Source organism: Ilyonectria robusta, assembly GCF_021365365.1.
Source record: "Ilyonectria robusta strain PMI_751 chromosome Unknown BGZ61scaffold_17, whole genome shotgun sequence".
In the NCBI taxonomy this organism is placed as follows: domain Eukaryota; kingdom Fungi; phylum Ascomycota; class Sordariomycetes; order Hypocreales; family Nectriaceae; genus Ilyonectria; species Ilyonectria robusta.
In genome coordinates this window covers 288425-305459 of record NW_025764451.1, presented here as the reverse complement: position 1 = coordinate 305459, position 17035 = coordinate 288425, and the positions used below count along the sequence as shown (strand labels likewise).

Here is a 17035-nt window from a genome sequence, read left to right as displayed (position 1 = left end):
GACCTGGCTGTCCCGCATGTCTGAAAATCCAAGCCAATCCTTCACGATTAATCGCTAAAGGATCTAGATGCTCCAATAGAAACCTGAAAGATATGGTGATAGTCTCTCGTTTCCCCGCACAGCATGGGAAGAATGACTCTGATACTAACCTGCATCAAAGATAGAAGCTGAAAGCTACATTAAGGCATGATCGGCCGTATCACACACCTTCTCGCTTGAGCCGTCAGAATCTCGGTCAAATACGCAATGTAACGGACACAAGTCTGTTACACTATGTGCATTGTGCGTCTTGACGGCATCTACCTCTCAAGTACCTCACGTTGATCTGACGCCTGTAGGTAGTGTACTGACCCTAACAACACGGTCTATTGCCTGCCGAGCCAGCTTTGATAGCCAATGAATCTCGATAAGGCTTTTCGCTGGGGAATGGCCGCATTATGTCCATCCATCCGAGCAGTCACACCAAGACAAAGCCACCGGAAAGGACCGGTTACCCTACACCGCTCCCGTCATTCAGAATCGTCTCTGAGCTATCTCCCGTACTTGGGGTCTAGGACGTCGTCTGCAAATATTAGCAACATTCAAATTCGGAACTTGGAGCTTATGAATTCATCACAATGTTATTACAATAGCCACTAGGCAATTTATAGTTATAATAAATGGCAAGTTGACGTGGACCTGACTGACTGCGAGGGCTACCCTGCAGCACATGACAGCTTCCTGCAGGTGATTTGTCATCATTAAGAACCACGCCCGGTTAGCTCAATCGGTAGAGCGTGAGACTCTTACGAGAACGCGATCTCAAGGTTGCGGGTTCGACCCCCGCATCGGGCTATTCCTATACATAAGATTCGATTGCGAGCAAGCGAGGCTTCTTTTTTTTGTTCTTTTATCTTTTTGTACCCGTAGAATATTGTGTTGGGTGGAAATATTATCCTTTCATCTATAGGTAGGTAGGCGTGGCCTCATCATCTTCCGAGTTGTCCTCCAGCAACAGCACACATCCAACCTCTTCCCTCTTCGCTCTTACGAGGATTAGGATGTGCAGGTCACAAGCACCAAACGTGTAACCACAGCAACATACGTCTCTTGACGAACTCGTAATGTGAATCCATCGCCAGTCCTTTCCGCAGTCTCCCTTCCGCTGTCAAACCACACTAACGCAGCATGAACAGAAGAACCCCTGTGGCTGTGCGCTCCCTTCATCTTAATCCTGGTTGACGGCAGCCAATACACGACGGATACGCAGACGTGCATGCGAGCCTTCAGCTGTCATTGCGCACAGACGCATTTTGTGCGTTTTAATAGAATTGTTGGTTGCAAAATCCGACAGTCGGCGTGTTTGTTTGAGATGGGATGAGGGAGGTGGCCATCTGAAAGACGGATACACTGCGCTAATACGGAGTATTAGTGAGCTGGACATCTCAAAGACGGATATCTACAGACTACACTTCAAGACTTGTTTGAGATACTCCCGGTGCAGTCTGGAAATCAATGTGGACGGAACCACCACCTCCCTGTAAAATGATAGGATAGAAATGCCAGACCCTGCAACGCCCACCGTGGCAAAGGAACCCCTTCGGCGGATGTCATCGTGCATTCCAACAAACACCTGCGGCCTTGGACGGATTTGGTTTGCCAACGCAGCAAGGAGCCTTGTCGACTTTGGCCATCCAGCGCCCGGATTGGGTCGCCTCCCCACCGACCGCCAGGCATTAGAGCCCGCTAGACTGCTTTCTCCCAGTTCAGTCCTCCATGTGCTGTGCTGAGTGGGGTGCTGAATCAATAGACTGTCTCAATTGTGGTGCGATAGCGGCGCTGGCCGCGGCTACGGCTGCAGTAGATGGCTGCACACTTACACACCGCTCCCACGGCTGCACGCCGCCATTGGCGAGCAGCGGTGCGGTATGTTTGATTCAAGTCGACAACACCAATGGAGGAAGCCTCGAGGACGAGACCCACGCGGTGCATCACCAGACAGAGACAGTCATCGGTGCCCGATGGCTGGACTCCCGATGGCTGGTCTTGGTCTTGGTGAGCGAGACGGCGTCGAGCCGCTCAACAAAATTCATTGACCGCCGGCCACAATCTCTCCGTCCGACCCCAGGGAGCACCATCGCCTTCTGAACCTCTTTTTGTGACTTGGCTTGCTTGCACTAACTAATTTCTAATTCCTCCTCCTTCATCCGGCATGTCTTCCAAGCGACACCGCCCCACCCGTCGGGCAGAAATTGCGCCAAAGAAGACCGCCTTTCACACGCTGCGGAATCAACTGCGCCGCAACCTGGTGCGCTCAGAGTCCGGACGCGACTTCGTCCCTAGTGCCAGCCTCGATGCCATCTTCACCTTGGGTGCCATCGAAAACGCCGTTGAACAGCTGGTCTGTCAGCCGGATGATCGAACGGGTCTCGCCCACGCGATATACAACCAAGGGAAGAAGCTATTCGCAATCTTGGTCTGGATGCAGGAACCGGATGCCATCGTCACGTTTCGCAGCCACGACCTCCTCGACAGAAAACTACCCTTTGAATCCTCCCACATCGACGACTTGGGCCTCAAGTTTGCCCACGGCCTTGTAAGCGACGAGCAGTGGAAATTCGTACCCTACTCCTTTCCACCAACCATGTGGGAGTGCCACCGGGAAATCGACACCGACATGGTGATGCCTTTTGTCGGCAAGGCGGAGAAGGTCGGGGCTGGCATGCATGCGGATGTTTACAAGGTCGCCATCGCCCCGTCCGAGCAGGCTTTCTATCCCAAGGATGTAAGTTGCCATCACTCTACCGTAGCAAGAGTAGTTAGCTTATTTATCTTAGAGCGCACGAGTGCAAATTATCAAGAAGAGCTTGAATCCTAATGTCGAGCAAAACCGAGTTCGACAGGAGCTGTTGTGCTTACGGCTTCTCAATCATCTGAAGCATCCCAACATTGTCTGCATGTTGGGTTCATATACGCAGATGGAACAGCACCACTTCTTGTTTCCGTGTCTAGACATGGACCTGAGCACCTTTCTCAAGAGGGATACTCGATTCGGGAATTTCGAATCGGACTGCACATTCTACTCGGCGCTGCGAGGACTCGGCTCTGCACTATCCCACGTCCATCGACTTCATCTGAATCAGAAGACTCACGGGATGGATTTCGACGGTATTGGCTGGCATCACGACATCCGGCCCGCCAATGTCCTAGTGAGCAAGACCACATTCCTGCTCACAGACTTTGGCCTCGCAACCTTTCAACAGGGCCGTGTCAAGTCAAAGATGCTGTGGCAGCCGACGTCTGGAGATTACGTTGCGCCTGAATGCCTGGATGCCGACCAAAAAGAGCAGATCGTCGACCAAGCCATCGACGTTTGGGCATTCGGCTGCCTCCTTGCCGAGATTGTCACGTACATGGAGAAGGGCGCTGCTGGAGTCAAGGAGTTCAGTCAACACCGGTTGTCGATCGGACGGGGAGGATGGACAGACAGCCAGTTCTACGACGCAGACGGCGAGACCAAAGACCTGGTCAAAGAGTGGCTGGGATCTCTGGCTACAAATAGTGTAGAGGAGCGTCTGATTCCGTCGCTTGTCAACACGTCACTCCGCGCCATGACAGCCGTCAGGCTGCGTCGTCCCAGGATGATGCATATTGCCGGCGACCTCACCCTCCTGAGTCTCAAGGCACACTTCTACGCCGTCGAAGAGCAGTTTACTGATACTCGCGCGCTGAATGGGATAACGGCCGGCGACAATCTCTGGTTTCTGCACGAGCGCTTTCGAGCATGGGGTGGAACGCTGTCGCTCGACAAGAAGGACGCGGTGGCGACCCTCTCGGACCATATTAACGAGTGCTACGATGCCATCATCGACAACTTGGGTCTGTTGTATCAGGAGCTAGAGGACGCGAGTTATGAAGTGTTTACTTGTCTGGAAGATCGATTTTGCTTTGAGGAACGCGTCGACCGGCTGGTCGAGACGCTGTGGTGTCTCCTCCCCATCAACATGCAAGCAGTCACGAAGGATTACTGGTGCCGCGCTGTCTTGAATGCGGATTGGACGGATGCTTCCGGTGATGTGTACGGCACGTTAAAGTCGCGAAATCTTGTCTACAATAATACCGATGCTGCTGCGGCAAAGATAGAGACGGTGCCGCCAAAGGTAGAAGCACCCGCCACAAGTATAGACGCAGATGACGAGAATAACTCGGGGGATAGCCCGCGCCTCGGCAACAGAGCCAGGCTCGCGCTGACCCTATCGACTTACATCAAGGACTTTAACAGCATCGGGTGGCTGCAGGAGGGCCTCAAGTCGCAAACCATGCCCTTTCTCAAAGCCCCCGCGATCGACGAGAAGAAAGGCGATGTCTCATGGCGGTCCTACGCGTCCGGCATGTACCGGAGCGTCATGGGAGCCATTGTCGAAGAGAGGTCGCCGGGGCAGAAAGCGGTCTGCGGGACCATCGGCACGCAGAGAACGCCTCGGCTTGTCGCTGCGGCTTTTCCTTCTACGGCTACAACCCTGGGATTGTCTTTCTGGAGATGGGGCTCTGGACTTCTGTGAGCACTTTGCCGCCGAGTTGAAGATTTCACACACTGAGACTGGTCGAGGTACAACGAGAACGCATCATAGCGCGTCACATACAGCTGGAGACAGAGACGGGCGCAATGCACGCAACGGACTGGGTCTTCTTCCCCCTAACCACTATGGATCAGTCCTGCACGCCCCGGATCAAGTTCTTGATGCCTTCGCCATTCGTCGTCTTGTCCCAGGCCTCGGTCGCGCGCTCAAACGGCACGATGCTGCTGATGAGCGACTTGACCGACACCTTGCCCGAGCCCAACAAGCCAAGAGCGATATCGTAGTCTCCCGGCGCATAGCGAAACGACGCCTTGACGACGGTTTCTTTCTGCATCATGGCTCCCATGGGTAGTGTTTGGTCCGGCTTGCCCATGCCTATCTGCACAAAGACACCACCTGGTGCTGAGGCATAAATGCCTGCTTGGGCGGACGACTCGACACCGGTGCATTCCAACACGACATCCACGCCGTCGTCGAGATTCTTTTCCTTCGCAAACCTCGCCGCATTCTCCTCTGGCGATGCGTCGAGGGCTGGAACGAACGTGGCACAGTCGAGAAAGCCCTTTGCAAACTCGAGTTTCTTCTCGTTGATGTCAGCAATGAAGATGGATCCTGCGCCAAACGCCTTTGCAGTCGCAGCGACAAGGAGTCCAATCGTTCCAGAGCCGAGGACAAGCACGCTCTGGCCGGGCCGCACATCGGCGAGACGAACGCCGTGGACCGCAACGCTCAAGGGCTCGACGAGCACAGCCTCCTCCAAGCTGAGCTCGTCCGGGATCTTGTAGGCAAAGTCGTCCGGGATTTTGAAGAAGCGGGCCAGCGTTCCGTGAGTGCGAGGAGGATCTGCGGCGAAGCGCATCGCGGGACAGAGGTTGTACTTGCCCGCCTTGCACCGCTTGCAGCGCCGGCATGGGAAGCCCGGCTCGATGGCGACGCGGTCGCCTGGTTTGAGGCTGGTGACTTCGCGGCCGACCGAGTGCACGATTCCCGAGGCTTCGTGGCCCATGACGAGAGGCTCTTCCTCGGAAACCTTTCTCGTCACGCCGCCGTGCTTCCAGAAGTGAACCTGGCGGGATGAGCGCTGAGTCCAGGCGCAGGTTGCGTCGCGGACAACTTACATCGCTACCGCAAACGCCAGTATACGAGATGCGGATCAAGATATCGTGAGGATCCGTGATCTCGGGGATCGGTCGGTCCTCGAAGCGAGCGTGCCCGGCACCATAGAGGAGGCAGGAAAGGTTCTGGGAGACGATGAGCCATCTTCCACGAATTGCTTCCGACTAGATATTTTCTTGCGTACATTTGCAGACATGATGGAATGATATAGTAATTGAAAACGAATAATGACTGATTTGGCTTGTCCTGAGTTGATGATCCTGCGCGTTCTCTCTTTAAATACGTGCCCAAGTGGCTGGCTGTACCCCGCGTCTGACGTGTGCTCCAGTTCACGATTACGGAGTGATATCGACCGATGGTAAGTTATGCGGCAGGTGACGTCTTTGCACTGTCGATCGCAGTCCTGCGGCTCGTGGCTTGTCTGGTGTGAGAGGTGGTTATCACCATGTACAATGTTTTACGCTCAACTAATTCCAGTCTCCCAACCTCGCAAGATCGTGTCGCTAGACTCGGAGATTGATTCTGCGCCGCGTCACACAGTTGAAATGACGGTACTATCACATGAGATGTCAATCGCAGGAAGCTAGTGATTGGCCTTGGAAGAGAAAGCTGCAATGAACCCTGTCAACGCATGCCGGACATCGGAGCACACTGCCCCGACGCAAGCCCAAACTAATTCGTATGGATGCCCAAATATGCGATGCATTCGAGCCTTGACTTAGTAATGCTGATGGTAGTTACCTCCATCGCAAATCTATTCTACCTGAAAATCCATCCGCCTATGCCGTAGGTTAGTTCAAGTCTGTCTCGCCGTGATCCATTTCCGTACAGCAGCATCTCAATGACAACAGTGGAGGCATATGAGCAGGAATTTATAACTACAGTGGCTTTGATGGATAAATGATTACTAAAAAGGAGATTGAAGATTTCACAACTGTCCACCGTCGCATTCTTGTCAATATAAGTTAATTCCATCACCAAGTTAACCTTAAACTCAATGCTAATTTACTTGGGACGCGCTGTTCCTCGGCTTATCGAACAAGCCACTTGGGGCGACGGGCAAGATACTGTACCCGTTCGCTGCCAGATTCGAATTAGTACCGGGAGTCGCATTTTGACAGGGCGTTGGGCGAAAGTCGCATGCAGCGTTCCATTGATGTGTATCTTATCGCTGTTTCGGACGGTACTTCTGTCGACTTTATTTTGGGTGAAGTATGCCCAGCCATGACCTCCTAGGTTTCATTTATTCTGGACCTTGCTGTCGTGAATTAAATAAACCGCTGCCGCAATATAATATTTCCTGTCGATTTGAGGGCTGCTTCTTTTATAATTATAAAATACTGCAACTGCCGAAGTACTCAACAGTGCTGTAACAGGGACGGTCATAGGCTCTTAGGTGCTATCCCAGCACCTATAACAGTTGAAGGAGATGTAATTGCGCTGATAAAATAGATCTGCGACGTTTTCTTCGTCTGAATAATTTAAGGATGCACTTCCCGTTCCCCAGCATCCAGCTCACTTAGACTTTGCAGTATGGGACGAAACCAATGGGAGCGGTGTTTGCCAACACAATGCAATTATTTCGTCTTGATAGTTTCAAGCCACGTAGTTGACACGAGTGAATGGTCATTTTAAATAATATTCTTTTGTGATTTTGGCCAAATCCGACTTGTCGCATTGAGCATCGCTCTCCTGTCAGCTTCATCACGTTGATGTGGAACAGTGGGCTGGCTGACTACCCTTTGGGGGATATCACCACTTACTGTCTCTCGACTCCCCCAAATGGATACCAACCCGGCTTTTACTACTGTATTCGAATGGAGACGCCGACGCTGCGATAACCCTGGTCGTCTAAAATACAACGCGGCACAATTTCTCCCATTTGACCAGGGTCTTGCTGTAGTAATGCCTGAGGCACAGTATTGGGGGCCGAAGTTGATGGATTCCTTCAGCTTCCTCACAAGGCTGCGGTTTAATACCGTAATCATCATCTTCCCACAATGCAATGATCAAATAACTCATTCTGTGCCTGGAAACGCAGCCATGGCCAAAATGCGTTTGCTCCTCGTCGCCATCGTTGCGCACGCTGTGGGAGTCGCGGCCGGTGACAGTTTGGGCGACTTCTCAAACGACCTCGCGACAGATCTCGGCCCCCTTCTCACCCTTTTCGGCGATGCCATGACCAAGCAGTACCTCAGCGAAAGCACTTCATTCCTCGACTATCTCATCTTCGCCATGGCCCCGATTGGGATTCTCACCGCGATAGTGTCGACCATTCGTGTATGCGGCCACTCGTCCCTGCGCGCTTTCGTTGGGAGATCTCAGGAGGGCGAGGGAGTCATCGAGGCCGAACTATGCACCTCAACAAGCCGAGACGTCTGCGAATTGTTCAACCGGGGTGGCATCGCACGTGTTCTGGGCAAGCCGAGCGTCCTTGAGCTCGTGTACGACCCCTCGAAAGCGCCAAGTGTCTCCGGAAAGTCCGACGACTCGGAACTGCGCCTGTCTCGCAACTACTTCACGGGAATTAAATCTTCTGATGATTGGCAAAGGGTCGAAGGCTCCGTCTTTGAGCGGCCTAGCAAGAAAGAAGCCTTGGCCGAGGACTTTGCACCAAACCCGAACCTCTCGCTCAACGTTGGCATAGTCAAACGGCCGCAGTGGGTATTTGTCGCTATTGCTGCCACCGGCGTTATTCTTCAAGTCGGTGTTCTCGTCTTGGCTGGCGTGGGCGTTTGGGTCCTCAAGTGGAATCTCAACGACGGAGGAAAACCTGCTTCAAGAGATTACGCGCCAATCATGTTCATTTCTGGAACAATTGTCATGTGTGCCGGGATGTGGGCGTGCGCATATCTCATCGGTCAGACCACGCACGAAGTTCGCTTCCGTCGACGGGGCAAGAAGCCTGCAGGAGAATGTCCGCGTCTCTTCTGGCTCCAACCGGGTCCTCAAGTCATCGGCGATCAAAGTTTCGATCCCTACGGCCATGTCGAGGATACGGAACACGCTCTTCACGGACTTTGGATGTCATCTCGAAAGTTTTTCGACGAGAGGTTGTTCGAGATCAATACCATACTGGCCATCACAGCCGTGACACTTGGCTACATTGCGCAATTCATCGGCCTGCGAGGAATGAAGGCTTGGGTTGCTCTGGCTCAACTTGCCGTTACACTTCTCATGAGTCTCCTGCGCGGATGCCTCCGCATGCAGAGACTCGGCAAAAAGTCCAACCAACTTGGCCATATCCCAGATCTTGTTTCCGGTCACGAGCTGGATTGGTTGTCCTTCAAGATAGCACAGCAGAACTACAAACTGCATGTTACCGGGCTCTATGACGACGCGTCGCATACGACTACTCAGGGCAAGGAATCAACCCGCACTTTCAAAAACGACCCACACGACACAAAATCGGTATCCGTGGATACTTCAATTCTACCCAGCTCAGATGACACACTACCAATATCTGATCCTGACAAGGTGGTTAGAGTAGACGACATCCAGCACTTACTCCATATTCGCAAGCGGCTTGCGCATTTGACAGGCCATACTTCGCTCAAACGCCTCGACTCCTCGGAATACCAAATGTGGAAAGACGATGCTATCAAAGTCCGCGCCAAGGCCAAGCAAATCTCGACAGCCCTTTGCCAAATCGCCGAAAAGCTGTTTAGAAAATCACAAAAGAGAGAAATCAATATTCGAGTACAAGTTGGCTCTCAAAACATGGAAGAAGACGATTATTCGAACCAAATCATCGAGATCCTGTTCAAGAAGTTTTCTCCATCATCTCAAAGGGGTTGGATTATAGACTCTGCAAAAATCGAGGCGATATTGGGTCTTTGGTTATGGACCATGACTTATGACTCCCTTGTTCACAAAGATGCCGATGCCTCTCCAAATGCAGCTAAGGACATTGTGATGGATAGAATTGTCTCCGCAGGCCCTGACGACCAAGGTTGGTCTGATAGGGCCAACAGCGCTGACGGAGAGATAAACCTTTGGCTGGGGCCCAACTCCGTCAAGTTCCAAACCACAACCATCATGGTCAAGCCGCAGGAATCCTACAGCTTTGGGTCTCTATGGAGATGGATGGCTGCACCTAACGAAGACCCCTACTGGGAAAACCTGGCTCCCAATGCCGACGATCTCAATGCGCCACTGCATCGACTGTGTGGGTGGACATCAGTTCCCCAAGCAGAAAGAGAACCCGAGTCAATTCGCAAGCTGCGAGTTCAGTTTGTTAGTCTTCATGGGTCACAAACTTCACTCCTCGATGTGTGCGCTCAAGAACTGTTCACTACACTTGTCAAGTCGCTAGGTGGTCTGTTGACCTTTGGCAAGGCCATTGTTGGCGAGAGTGCTGGCACGGGTCGGCTGGAGAGCCAGACTGTTGAGACAATCGCTAATGAGTTCGTACAAAGCGGCCTGGGGACCTATTCCGAGGCTCTACTTTGCATCATACCGGCATTTAGAGGAAGTCTCCCTTCGCCAAAGCCTCGCGAGCTACTAGCATTGGTCATCGAGACAGCCGACAACTATCGCCGGAACCAGGAATGGAACCGCGCAGACATCCTCTTGCGATGGGTTTGCACCTATTTTTCATCGCCGGGGGAAGATCATGGAATTAGCTTCGAGCAAGTTGCGCGAGAATTCGCCAAACACGGCGTTCTCCAGAAGACACACCAGAAACCATCATCACCCCCATTAAGAACTCAGCCAAAGATCCTAGCCGCTCACTACGGCGGGCAGGACATCACAATCCTGGCAAAGTGGCAGTTCTGCGACGGCGAGGACATTGTGATTCCAACGCATGAGCAGGAGCTTCCCATTGCCGATCCGTGGATGTACGTCCGCAAGTCAGTCAGCGTGGTGTACCGCTTCAGCGACGGCGAAATTCGCGGCTTTGTCGTCCCACAAGACACCAACCGTACGTATACGCTCACTTTCGATCGCAGACACGCCGACTCGGAGAGTGCAACGTTTGCCACGTCAAATTACACTTGTTCAGTCTCATCTGCTATACATATCCATGCAGTTATCTGGGGACTTGAGCAAGTCGAGGACCAGGAAGTCTACGAGAAGCTCTACAAGAAATTTGCCCTGAAGGAGTCGATCTTTCTTCATAATAATTTCTTTAAGAAGGACGGCTGGCTACAGACTGAGAAGACTGCTGCTGTTGTTTACTCTTCCAATGGGGCTGTGAAGTGTATTTCGGGTCGGGAGAATACCCACATGTTGTTTGCTTATTAGATTAGGCTCAGAGTAGGGCATACCCGGGATGTAGTAGTTAAGTGTATAGTAGATTCCCTCGGAAGAAACGACTCTGAGTAGAAGGAGGTGATGGCGTTATTAATCAGACGATTGGAATTTGTACCTTGAGTGACGTGCAGCTGAATGGAGAATTTTCACGTAATACACATGCACTATTAATATGATAGGCATCGATGGACACGGTCAACAAAACTAATTCGTAGCGGGATGGGATGAAACATAAACTTGGTGTTGTTTTTTGCTACACCTATAGTCTAAACACCATCGCTTGCCTCAACTCTGTGTTGGCATGGAAGTATCCGTTTTGGTACTAACAACATCTCCGCTACGCCACAACGCCGTGACCGTTTTGAGCTGCGTGTAAAAGTCGACTCCTGGCTTTCCATAGAATGTGCTTGCACCACCCCCAGCCACACTCCTCTTGTTTCCAGTGAAGCTGAACATGGGCAATGGCACAGGGATCGGAACGTTGATGCCAACTTGGCCGACCTCGATCTGCCGTCGGAAGGACTCGGCCGTCGGGCCTGATCGAGTAAATACCACAGTGCCGTTGCCGTATTCGTTGTTGTTGACTGTCTCGATTGCCTGGTCCAGCGTGTCCACGCTCATGCATAGCAGCACGGGACCGAAAATCTCCTCGTTGTAGCATCTCATTGACGTTTTTACATCTGAGATGATGACAGGCGCAACCCAGTTACCATTGGGGTAGTTACTAGGCTTGTAACCTCGACCATCAAGCACAATAGTCGCACCCTCCTTTTCCGCGCTTTCGACCAGAGTCTCAATGCGCAACTTGCTTTGAGGGCTGATCACAGGGCCTAGATCGGCGCATTTCTCAAATCCAGCGTTAACTTGTAAAGTTTTGGCTCTTTCCACCAGCTCAGGCAACCAATTCTTTGCTTCTCCTACCATCAATAGCACGCTGATAGCCATACACCGTTGTCCAGCTGCGCCGAATGCCGCGCCGAGGATTGCATTCAGACACTGGTTCTTATCACAGTCTGGCAAGACCACCGCATGATTCTTGGCGCCCAGGTTTGCTTGCACACGCTTGCCGTTGGCGGAGGCTCTCGAGTAGATATACTCGCCAGCTGCGTTGCTCCCAACAAAGCTGATTGCCTTGATGGCAGGTTGATCGAGGATGAAGTTGATCGTTTCGTGGGCACCGTGGATGATGTTTACCACACCATCTGGAAACCCAGCTTCTCGGCAGAGCTCTCCGAGAATCATGGCGGTTCCAGGCACGCGTTCTGAGGGTTTGAGGAGGAGAGTGTTTCCGGTGATGGTGGCTATTGGAAGACACCACAGAGGGATCATGGCAGGGAAATCTATAAGGTCAGCACACTTTCTGTAATGGAGTTTAGACCCAAATGAGGGCGAGTCTCGGGGTGAAAGACGTACTGAACGGGCACACTGCCGCAACCACACCAAGCGGCTCCCGGTAGGTTCTTGTCTCCATGTCTTTCGCAACCTCGAGAACTTCGCCTTTCAAAAACTCCGGCGCAGCACAGGCAGCTTCAGCAACCTGCAGTCCTCGAAGCACATCTCCCTTGGCATCAGCAAATGTCTTGCCCTGTTCGCGCGTAATTCTCGCCGCCAAGCGATCCATGTTGTCCCGAAGCAACGCGACAAACTTGAACATGATCTGCTGGCGAGCCATAACGCTCTTTGCCCGCCATAGCGGAAATGCCTTTTCCGCTGATGCCAGAGCAGCTGTCAATTCCTCATTGGTACTTTGTGGGACCCGGGAGATGAGGTAATTGGTGGCTGGGTCATGGACGTCGAAGAATTTGGTGGTGCTTGATTTGAGAAATTTATTGTCGACGAAATACGGAATGTCCTCGACGGTTTCCGGTTCTTCGTGCGTTGTTACCGAGGGTAACGGTGGAGACTGCATTGCTAACTCGGTCATGACGGCGTCGGAAGATTGTCTTGCAAAGAAGGGAAATCGGGTACCGTGATAGATACCTCAAGTTCTAAGTACAAGCAGCGTACGATATTTTCATGAGGGTTTCAAAGTATCACGCGATGCAGCGTATTCTTAAGGCCAGCAAACTTGCAGTAACCAGCTTGTGTGGTACCATGTCAGGATCGTGGCCATGACACGTTATCGTCAATTTTCAATCTTCACACCCAACACAGATTGGCGTATCACTCAGTCTCCATTCCACCCCAGTGCCCCAATAGGTACTCCACGTTCTACGCTTATTTCGTTCCATGCATGACAAGACGCCCATCAGCCGTGGGAACCTGAGATAAGATAAACATGTGCGTGGTTGTGACAGGGGGTAGAGGTGTGGAACTAGGAAGAAATGGCCGATAAAGGAAGCTGATAACAAAAACTCGATAACTAACGCAAATTGATAACGCTTGTCGTAATCGTAACCAATTAAACTGAGAGTACAGCGAAATTAGAACCAAAATTGAAATCAGCATGGTGTGTCTGTATCCTCAAGCCGTGGCCCCGCGATCTCGCCATTTGTTTCTCACCTGGTCGAGAGGGGTCTGTCTTGCGCACAGAGTGCCATCTTAGCTGTGCCAAACCTTCACTCCAGAACACACTCCACCATCCGGGACCTGAATGGGCCTGTCCTTGATTCTGAATCAGAAAGTGTAGGATTAAACAGGTCAACCGGGATACTGAGCACGGGTCAGGAGCGTGGCTTGAAATCCCCTCAAAGCTGCTAGTTCAGTTCAGGTCATGGCCGGCCACCCAATCCACAGCCCCATTGTCGGCGGCAGCGGAAGCAGTTTTGCTGGTGACAATAGCGGTAGGAACCTCTCATCTCCTGGTCTTTTCATGTCGTTGAATCGTTGAACTAATGCTCAACTTCACATCAGGTCCATTTTCGAACCATGGCTACACCGAGGTTTGTCGTGATCCCTCCCCTCGCCGAGGTTAATCTCTCAGGGCTTGCCATCCTTCGGACTGACACTTCATCAGAGCACGTTCTCGGATTTAAGCGGGGTTTTTAATCTCGATCCCAGTGTCTCGCATAATTTCGTCAACAACTCGCTCATCTTGTCAAAATCCCGCGCGTGGACCAAAGTTCACGACCCAGTAAGTAATAGAACCCACCATCCATCATATTGTCGCGGACTGTTAGCTAACAATACATGCTTCCAGGCTACCCAAGCCTTTTTAACCAGAGTGCCTGAATCTACAGTTCTAGAGGTGCAGCATGCGGTTGCTGTGGCGTCTTCAGCACAGCCCAGCTGGGCCTCAACCTCTTTCCAAACTCGACGACTAAAACTGTTAGACTTGGTCAACGTTTTGTACCAAAATGGCCCTCGCATCGCAAGTTGTCCATTTCATTGATCGTTCCTCGGGTTCTGGCTAACCTGGGATAAAAGATTAATTGCATCATCGAGGAAGGTGGCAAGACTATGCAGGATGCAAAGACAGAATTCGACAAGGGTATTGACGCGATCCTCACGGCCACCGCAATTGGTAGCGAGATGATGGGAACTTACTCTTCGAATCACCCAGTCAGGGTACACACGTTCCACGAACCTGTCGTATGTCTAGCCTCTGCAGCCTCCGTCCCGATACGTGTCCTCTGCTAACGTCATCAACTCTAAGGGTGTGTGTGTGTCTATAACGCCTTACAACTTCCCGTTCATGATACCACTATGGTCTGTTCCGCTAGCTATCATGACGGGAAACACCGTTGTCCTAAAACCGTCCGAAAGAACACCCACCGCTGCCATGATCTTGGCAGAGAGTTTTCTCCAAGCTGACTTCCCTCCCGGTGTCTTCAATGTTGTTCATGGGGGAGCCAGTGCCGTCAATGTTCTTTTATCCCAACCAGCAGTTATGGCAGTCAGCTTCGTAGGATCTGACATTGCTGGAGAACGTGTGTGTGAACATGCCAGAGCAAACAGAAAACGGGTGCAAGTTGAGACTAGCGGCAAAAACCACGGCGTGATTATGGAAGATTCGGACAAGATATCAACGCTCTACGCGATTGCGGGCAGCGCCTTTGGTGCTGCAGGGCAAAGATGTATGGCTTTGAGCTTGGTAGTATTTGTGGGATCAGCCAAAGAATGGCTCCAGGATCTTGTGGAAATTGCAAAGTCTCTAGTAGTCGGCTGCGGCACTAATCCGGAAGTTGGGATGGGGCCTCTTATAAGCGCATCTGCAAAGGAGAGGGTTATTAGCATCATTAACAGCGCGGAACAAGAAGGCGCCAGAGTAGTCTTGGACGGGAGATACTGCTCCGTGGACGGATATCCTGATGGTAACTTTGTGGGCCCGACCATCTTGACCAACGTCAAGACGTATATGCAATGTTATCAGGAAGAAATCTTTGGACCTGTTCTTATATGTCTCGAGGTTGAGACCTTAGATGAGGCCATTGATGTCATTAACGAAAATCGATGTAAGTCATTTACCTATACAACCACATCCCTCCTTCACTACACTTGTCCGTTAAATACGTTCGATCTCCAAAGTCCCGTCTTGTCGAAGTAGCTGAATTACTAACTACGAATATAGATGGTAATGGGTGTACATTGTTCACGTCAAACCCAAGAACTGCCCAAACCTTCCAGCAGGAAGTCAACATCGGCCAGATCGGCATCAACGTTCCGGTTTTGGGTAAGTAAAGCAATGTTATTGGGTCCCAGTGCATACTGATCAATATTCAGCTCCATCAGGCCCATTGCCTAGAACCAGTAATAAAGATTCATTTATCGGTGGTAAGTACACCCTTGAAGATGGGTGATCCTGGGAGCTAAAATACAATCTTCTAGATATAAGTGGACAGGGTCGATCATGGCAATTCTTCACTATGACGAAGACAGTAACAACATTGTGGCGATAGCTACTTTTACTACAACCAATAAAAGCTGCAGTTTCTTCATTTTGTGCATACGGGGCAATAAGATCCCATCTAAGACGCTACACATATACCACGTTGAAACTTGGAGGATCTATACACTCGTCGCGCGTGTCATTTCAATTTTTGCCAGTGCCGAACAGACGATCGCCAATATCTCCAAGGCCCGGCTTCACGTAGCCGTGGCTGTCAACTTCTGGGTCAACGGCTCCAACAACGAAGCGCGAAGATTCAGGCCATACCTCACCAGCCTTCTCCAATCCGATCTTGCTGGCCAGAAGTGAGACGAATGTAACTTCTTGTAGGCCCCAATCCCTGTACAACGGGTTAGTCTCACTCATATATGGGCAGCCTCCTGACTAGCAGGGTTACATTCTAGGCAAACTTACTTGAGAATGCTAATGACTGCAGAGGCGGTACCGCCAGTTGCCAGCAAGGGATCCAGGACGTAGGCGTGGGTGATGTTTGGGTTTTTGGTTGGGAGCTTGTTGTAGTACTCTATTGGCTGCAGAGACTTTGGATCTCTAAATAAGCCGAGATGGTAGACGACCAAATCTGTGTCGGTCGGCAACTGTGATGTAAAAGGCTCGCTCATAACCATGCCTGAGCGTAGGACAACAACAATGGCCACTTTCTCGCCGGGCGCAATTGGCTTGATGGCATCTTTGGCGATAAGCTTGGTGAGCTCGGTTGCGAGAGCATACACTTCGACGGGTTTTAGAGATTGGTCGCGGAACGTTGCCAGTTTTGACTCGAACTCAGCGTTCGAACTGATGACGACGTTTGGTGACATGATGGGTATAAATTGGGCGGTTGTTCAGTCTTGCCGATGGTTGACTGGTGTGTATGTCGTCGGACGAGTCTTGTTGAAAATTACAATAAAGTATGTGAAAGACACCAACGATACAGCTGCTTGATGAAAACTGGTCGGAATTTCCTGTTACAATATACAGGGAATTAACAGCTGCTTCACGATGTGGAGCTGGCTTATCTCTCATTGGATCCCTGTGTTGTCCTAATTGCACCGTTCCGTATCGGTTTATCTTAATCTCGCTATCGTGCGTGTGGAATGCTACGCTCACCCCTCTAAGCAAGATAACAGTGGCGTGCAGAGAGCGAAAGATCGTGATAAGGACAGATGGGCTAACCACAATCGCGACAATCGTGGATGAGTGGATACCTCGGTACCTTGGACTTGTGATACTCGAAAACAAACATGATGGGTGGTCTTGATCATGAGATTGAAGTCCC

The 17035-nt window shown here is 51.3% G+C and overlaps 6 protein-coding genes and 1 non-coding gene across 7 annotated transcripts; 4 read left to right on the top strand and 3 right to left on the bottom strand.

Annotated features, from left to right (window-relative positions):
* Positions 1–751: 751 nt before the first annotated feature.
* On the top strand, positions 752–834 carry BGZ61DRAFT_t159. Its single transcript has one exon. It is a non-coding gene; the product is annotated as a tRNA-Lys (tRNA).
* Positions 835–2191: 1357 nt separating this feature from the next.
* BGZ61DRAFT_535321 (kinase-like domain-containing protein) lies at positions 2192–4541 on the top strand (the record flags this gene model as incomplete). The annotated part of the gene is made up of 2 exons (XM_046254260.1): positions 2192–2764; positions 2817–4541. 2 exons carry the CDS (start codon positions 2192–2194, stop codon positions 4539–4541), a joined length of 2298 nt encoding a protein of 765 aa, XP_046101067.1.
* Positions 4542–4689: 148 nt separating this feature from the next.
* BGZ61DRAFT_535320 (chaperonin 10-like protein) lies at positions 4690–5871 on the bottom strand (the record flags this gene model as incomplete). Its single annotated transcript, XM_046254259.1, has 3 exons — positions 4690–5625; positions 5678–5800; positions 5860–5871. 3 exons carry the CDS (start codon positions 5869–5871, stop codon positions 4690–4692), a joined length of 1071 nt encoding a protein of 356 aa, XP_046101066.1.
* Positions 5872–7675: 1804 nt separating this feature from the next.
* Positions 7676–11086, top strand: BGZ61DRAFT_456439 (uncharacterized protein). The gene has a single exon (XM_046246521.1). The coding sequence runs from the start codon at positions 7719–7721 to the stop codon at positions 10920–10922; it is 3204 nt and encodes a 1067-aa protein (XP_046101065.1). The 5' UTR covers positions 7676–7718; the 3' UTR covers positions 10923–11086.
* Positions 11087–11121: 35 nt separating this feature from the next.
* On the bottom strand, positions 11122–13003 carry BGZ61DRAFT_590581 (putative methylmalonate-semialdehyde dehydrogenase). Its single transcript, XM_046256638.1, has 2 exons — positions 12345–13003; positions 11122–12271 (listed from the first exon to the last, which is right to left on the bottom strand). The coding sequence occupies exons 1-2, from the start codon at positions 12853–12855 to the stop codon at positions 11217–11219; spliced, it is 1566 nt and encodes a 521-aa protein (XP_046101064.1). The 5' UTR covers positions 12856–13003; the 3' UTR covers positions 11122–11216.
* Positions 13004–13457: 454 nt separating this feature from the next.
* BGZ61DRAFT_590580 (methylmalonate-semialdehyde dehydrogenase) lies at positions 13458–15798 on the top strand. Its single transcript, XM_046256637.1, has 9 exons — positions 13458–13714; positions 13785–13813; positions 13888–14004; positions 14071–14241; positions 14298–14462; positions 14527–15325; positions 15442–15543; positions 15594–15644; positions 15699–15798. The coding sequence occupies exons 1-9, from the start codon at positions 13645–13647 to the stop codon at positions 15767–15769; spliced, it is 1575 nt and encodes a 524-aa protein (XP_046101063.1). The 5' UTR covers positions 13458–13644; the 3' UTR covers positions 15770–15798.
* A 1-nt stretch (position 15799) lies between these two features.
* Positions 15800–16700, bottom strand: BGZ61DRAFT_395474 (uracil phosphoribosyltransferase). The gene is made up of 2 exons (XM_046242928.1): positions 16174–16700; positions 15800–16099 (listed from the first exon to the last, which is right to left on the bottom strand). The coding sequence occupies exons 1-2, from the start codon at positions 16575–16577 to the stop codon at positions 15904–15906; spliced, it is 600 nt and encodes a 199-aa protein (XP_046101062.1). The 5' UTR covers positions 16578–16700; the 3' UTR covers positions 15800–15903.
* Between the last annotated feature and the right edge of the window lie 335 nt (positions 16701–17035).

Excerpts from the sequence above, each read along its gene's own strand:
- BGZ61DRAFT_456439 (XM_046246521.1), top strand. The coding sequence starts at position 7,719 with ATGGCCAAAATGCGTTTGCTCCTCGTCGCCATCGTTGCGCACGCTGTG.
- BGZ61DRAFT_590581 (XM_046256638.1), bottom strand. The coding sequence starts at position 12,855 with ATGACCGAGTTAGCAATGCAGTCTCCACCGTTACCCTCGGTAACAACG. Across the intron at positions 12,272-12,344 it reads TGCGGCAGTGTGCCCGTTCA|ATTTCCCTGCCATGATCCCT; the intron begins GTACGTCTTTCA and ends CTGACCTTATAG.
- BGZ61DRAFT_590580 (XM_046256637.1), top strand. The coding sequence starts at position 13,645 with ATGGCCGGCCACCCAATCCACAGCCCCATTGTCGGCGGCAGCGGAAGC. Across the intron at positions 14,005-14,070 it reads GGACCAAAGTTCACGACCCA|GCTACCCAAGCCTTTTTAAC; the intron begins GTAAGTAATAGA and ends ACATGCTTCCAG. Across the intron at positions 14,242-14,297 it reads ACCAAAATGGCCCTCGCATC|ATTAATTGCATCATCGAGGA; the intron begins GCAAGTTGTCCA and ends CTGGGATAAAAG.
- BGZ61DRAFT_395474 (XM_046242928.1), bottom strand. The coding sequence starts at position 16,577 with ATGTCACCAAACGTCGTCATCAGTTCGAACGCTGAGTTCGAGTCAAAA. Across the intron at positions 16,100-16,173 it reads GCAGTCATTAGCATTCTCAA|GGATTGGGGCCTACAAGAAG; the intron begins GTAAGTTTGCCT and ends CCCGTTGTACAG.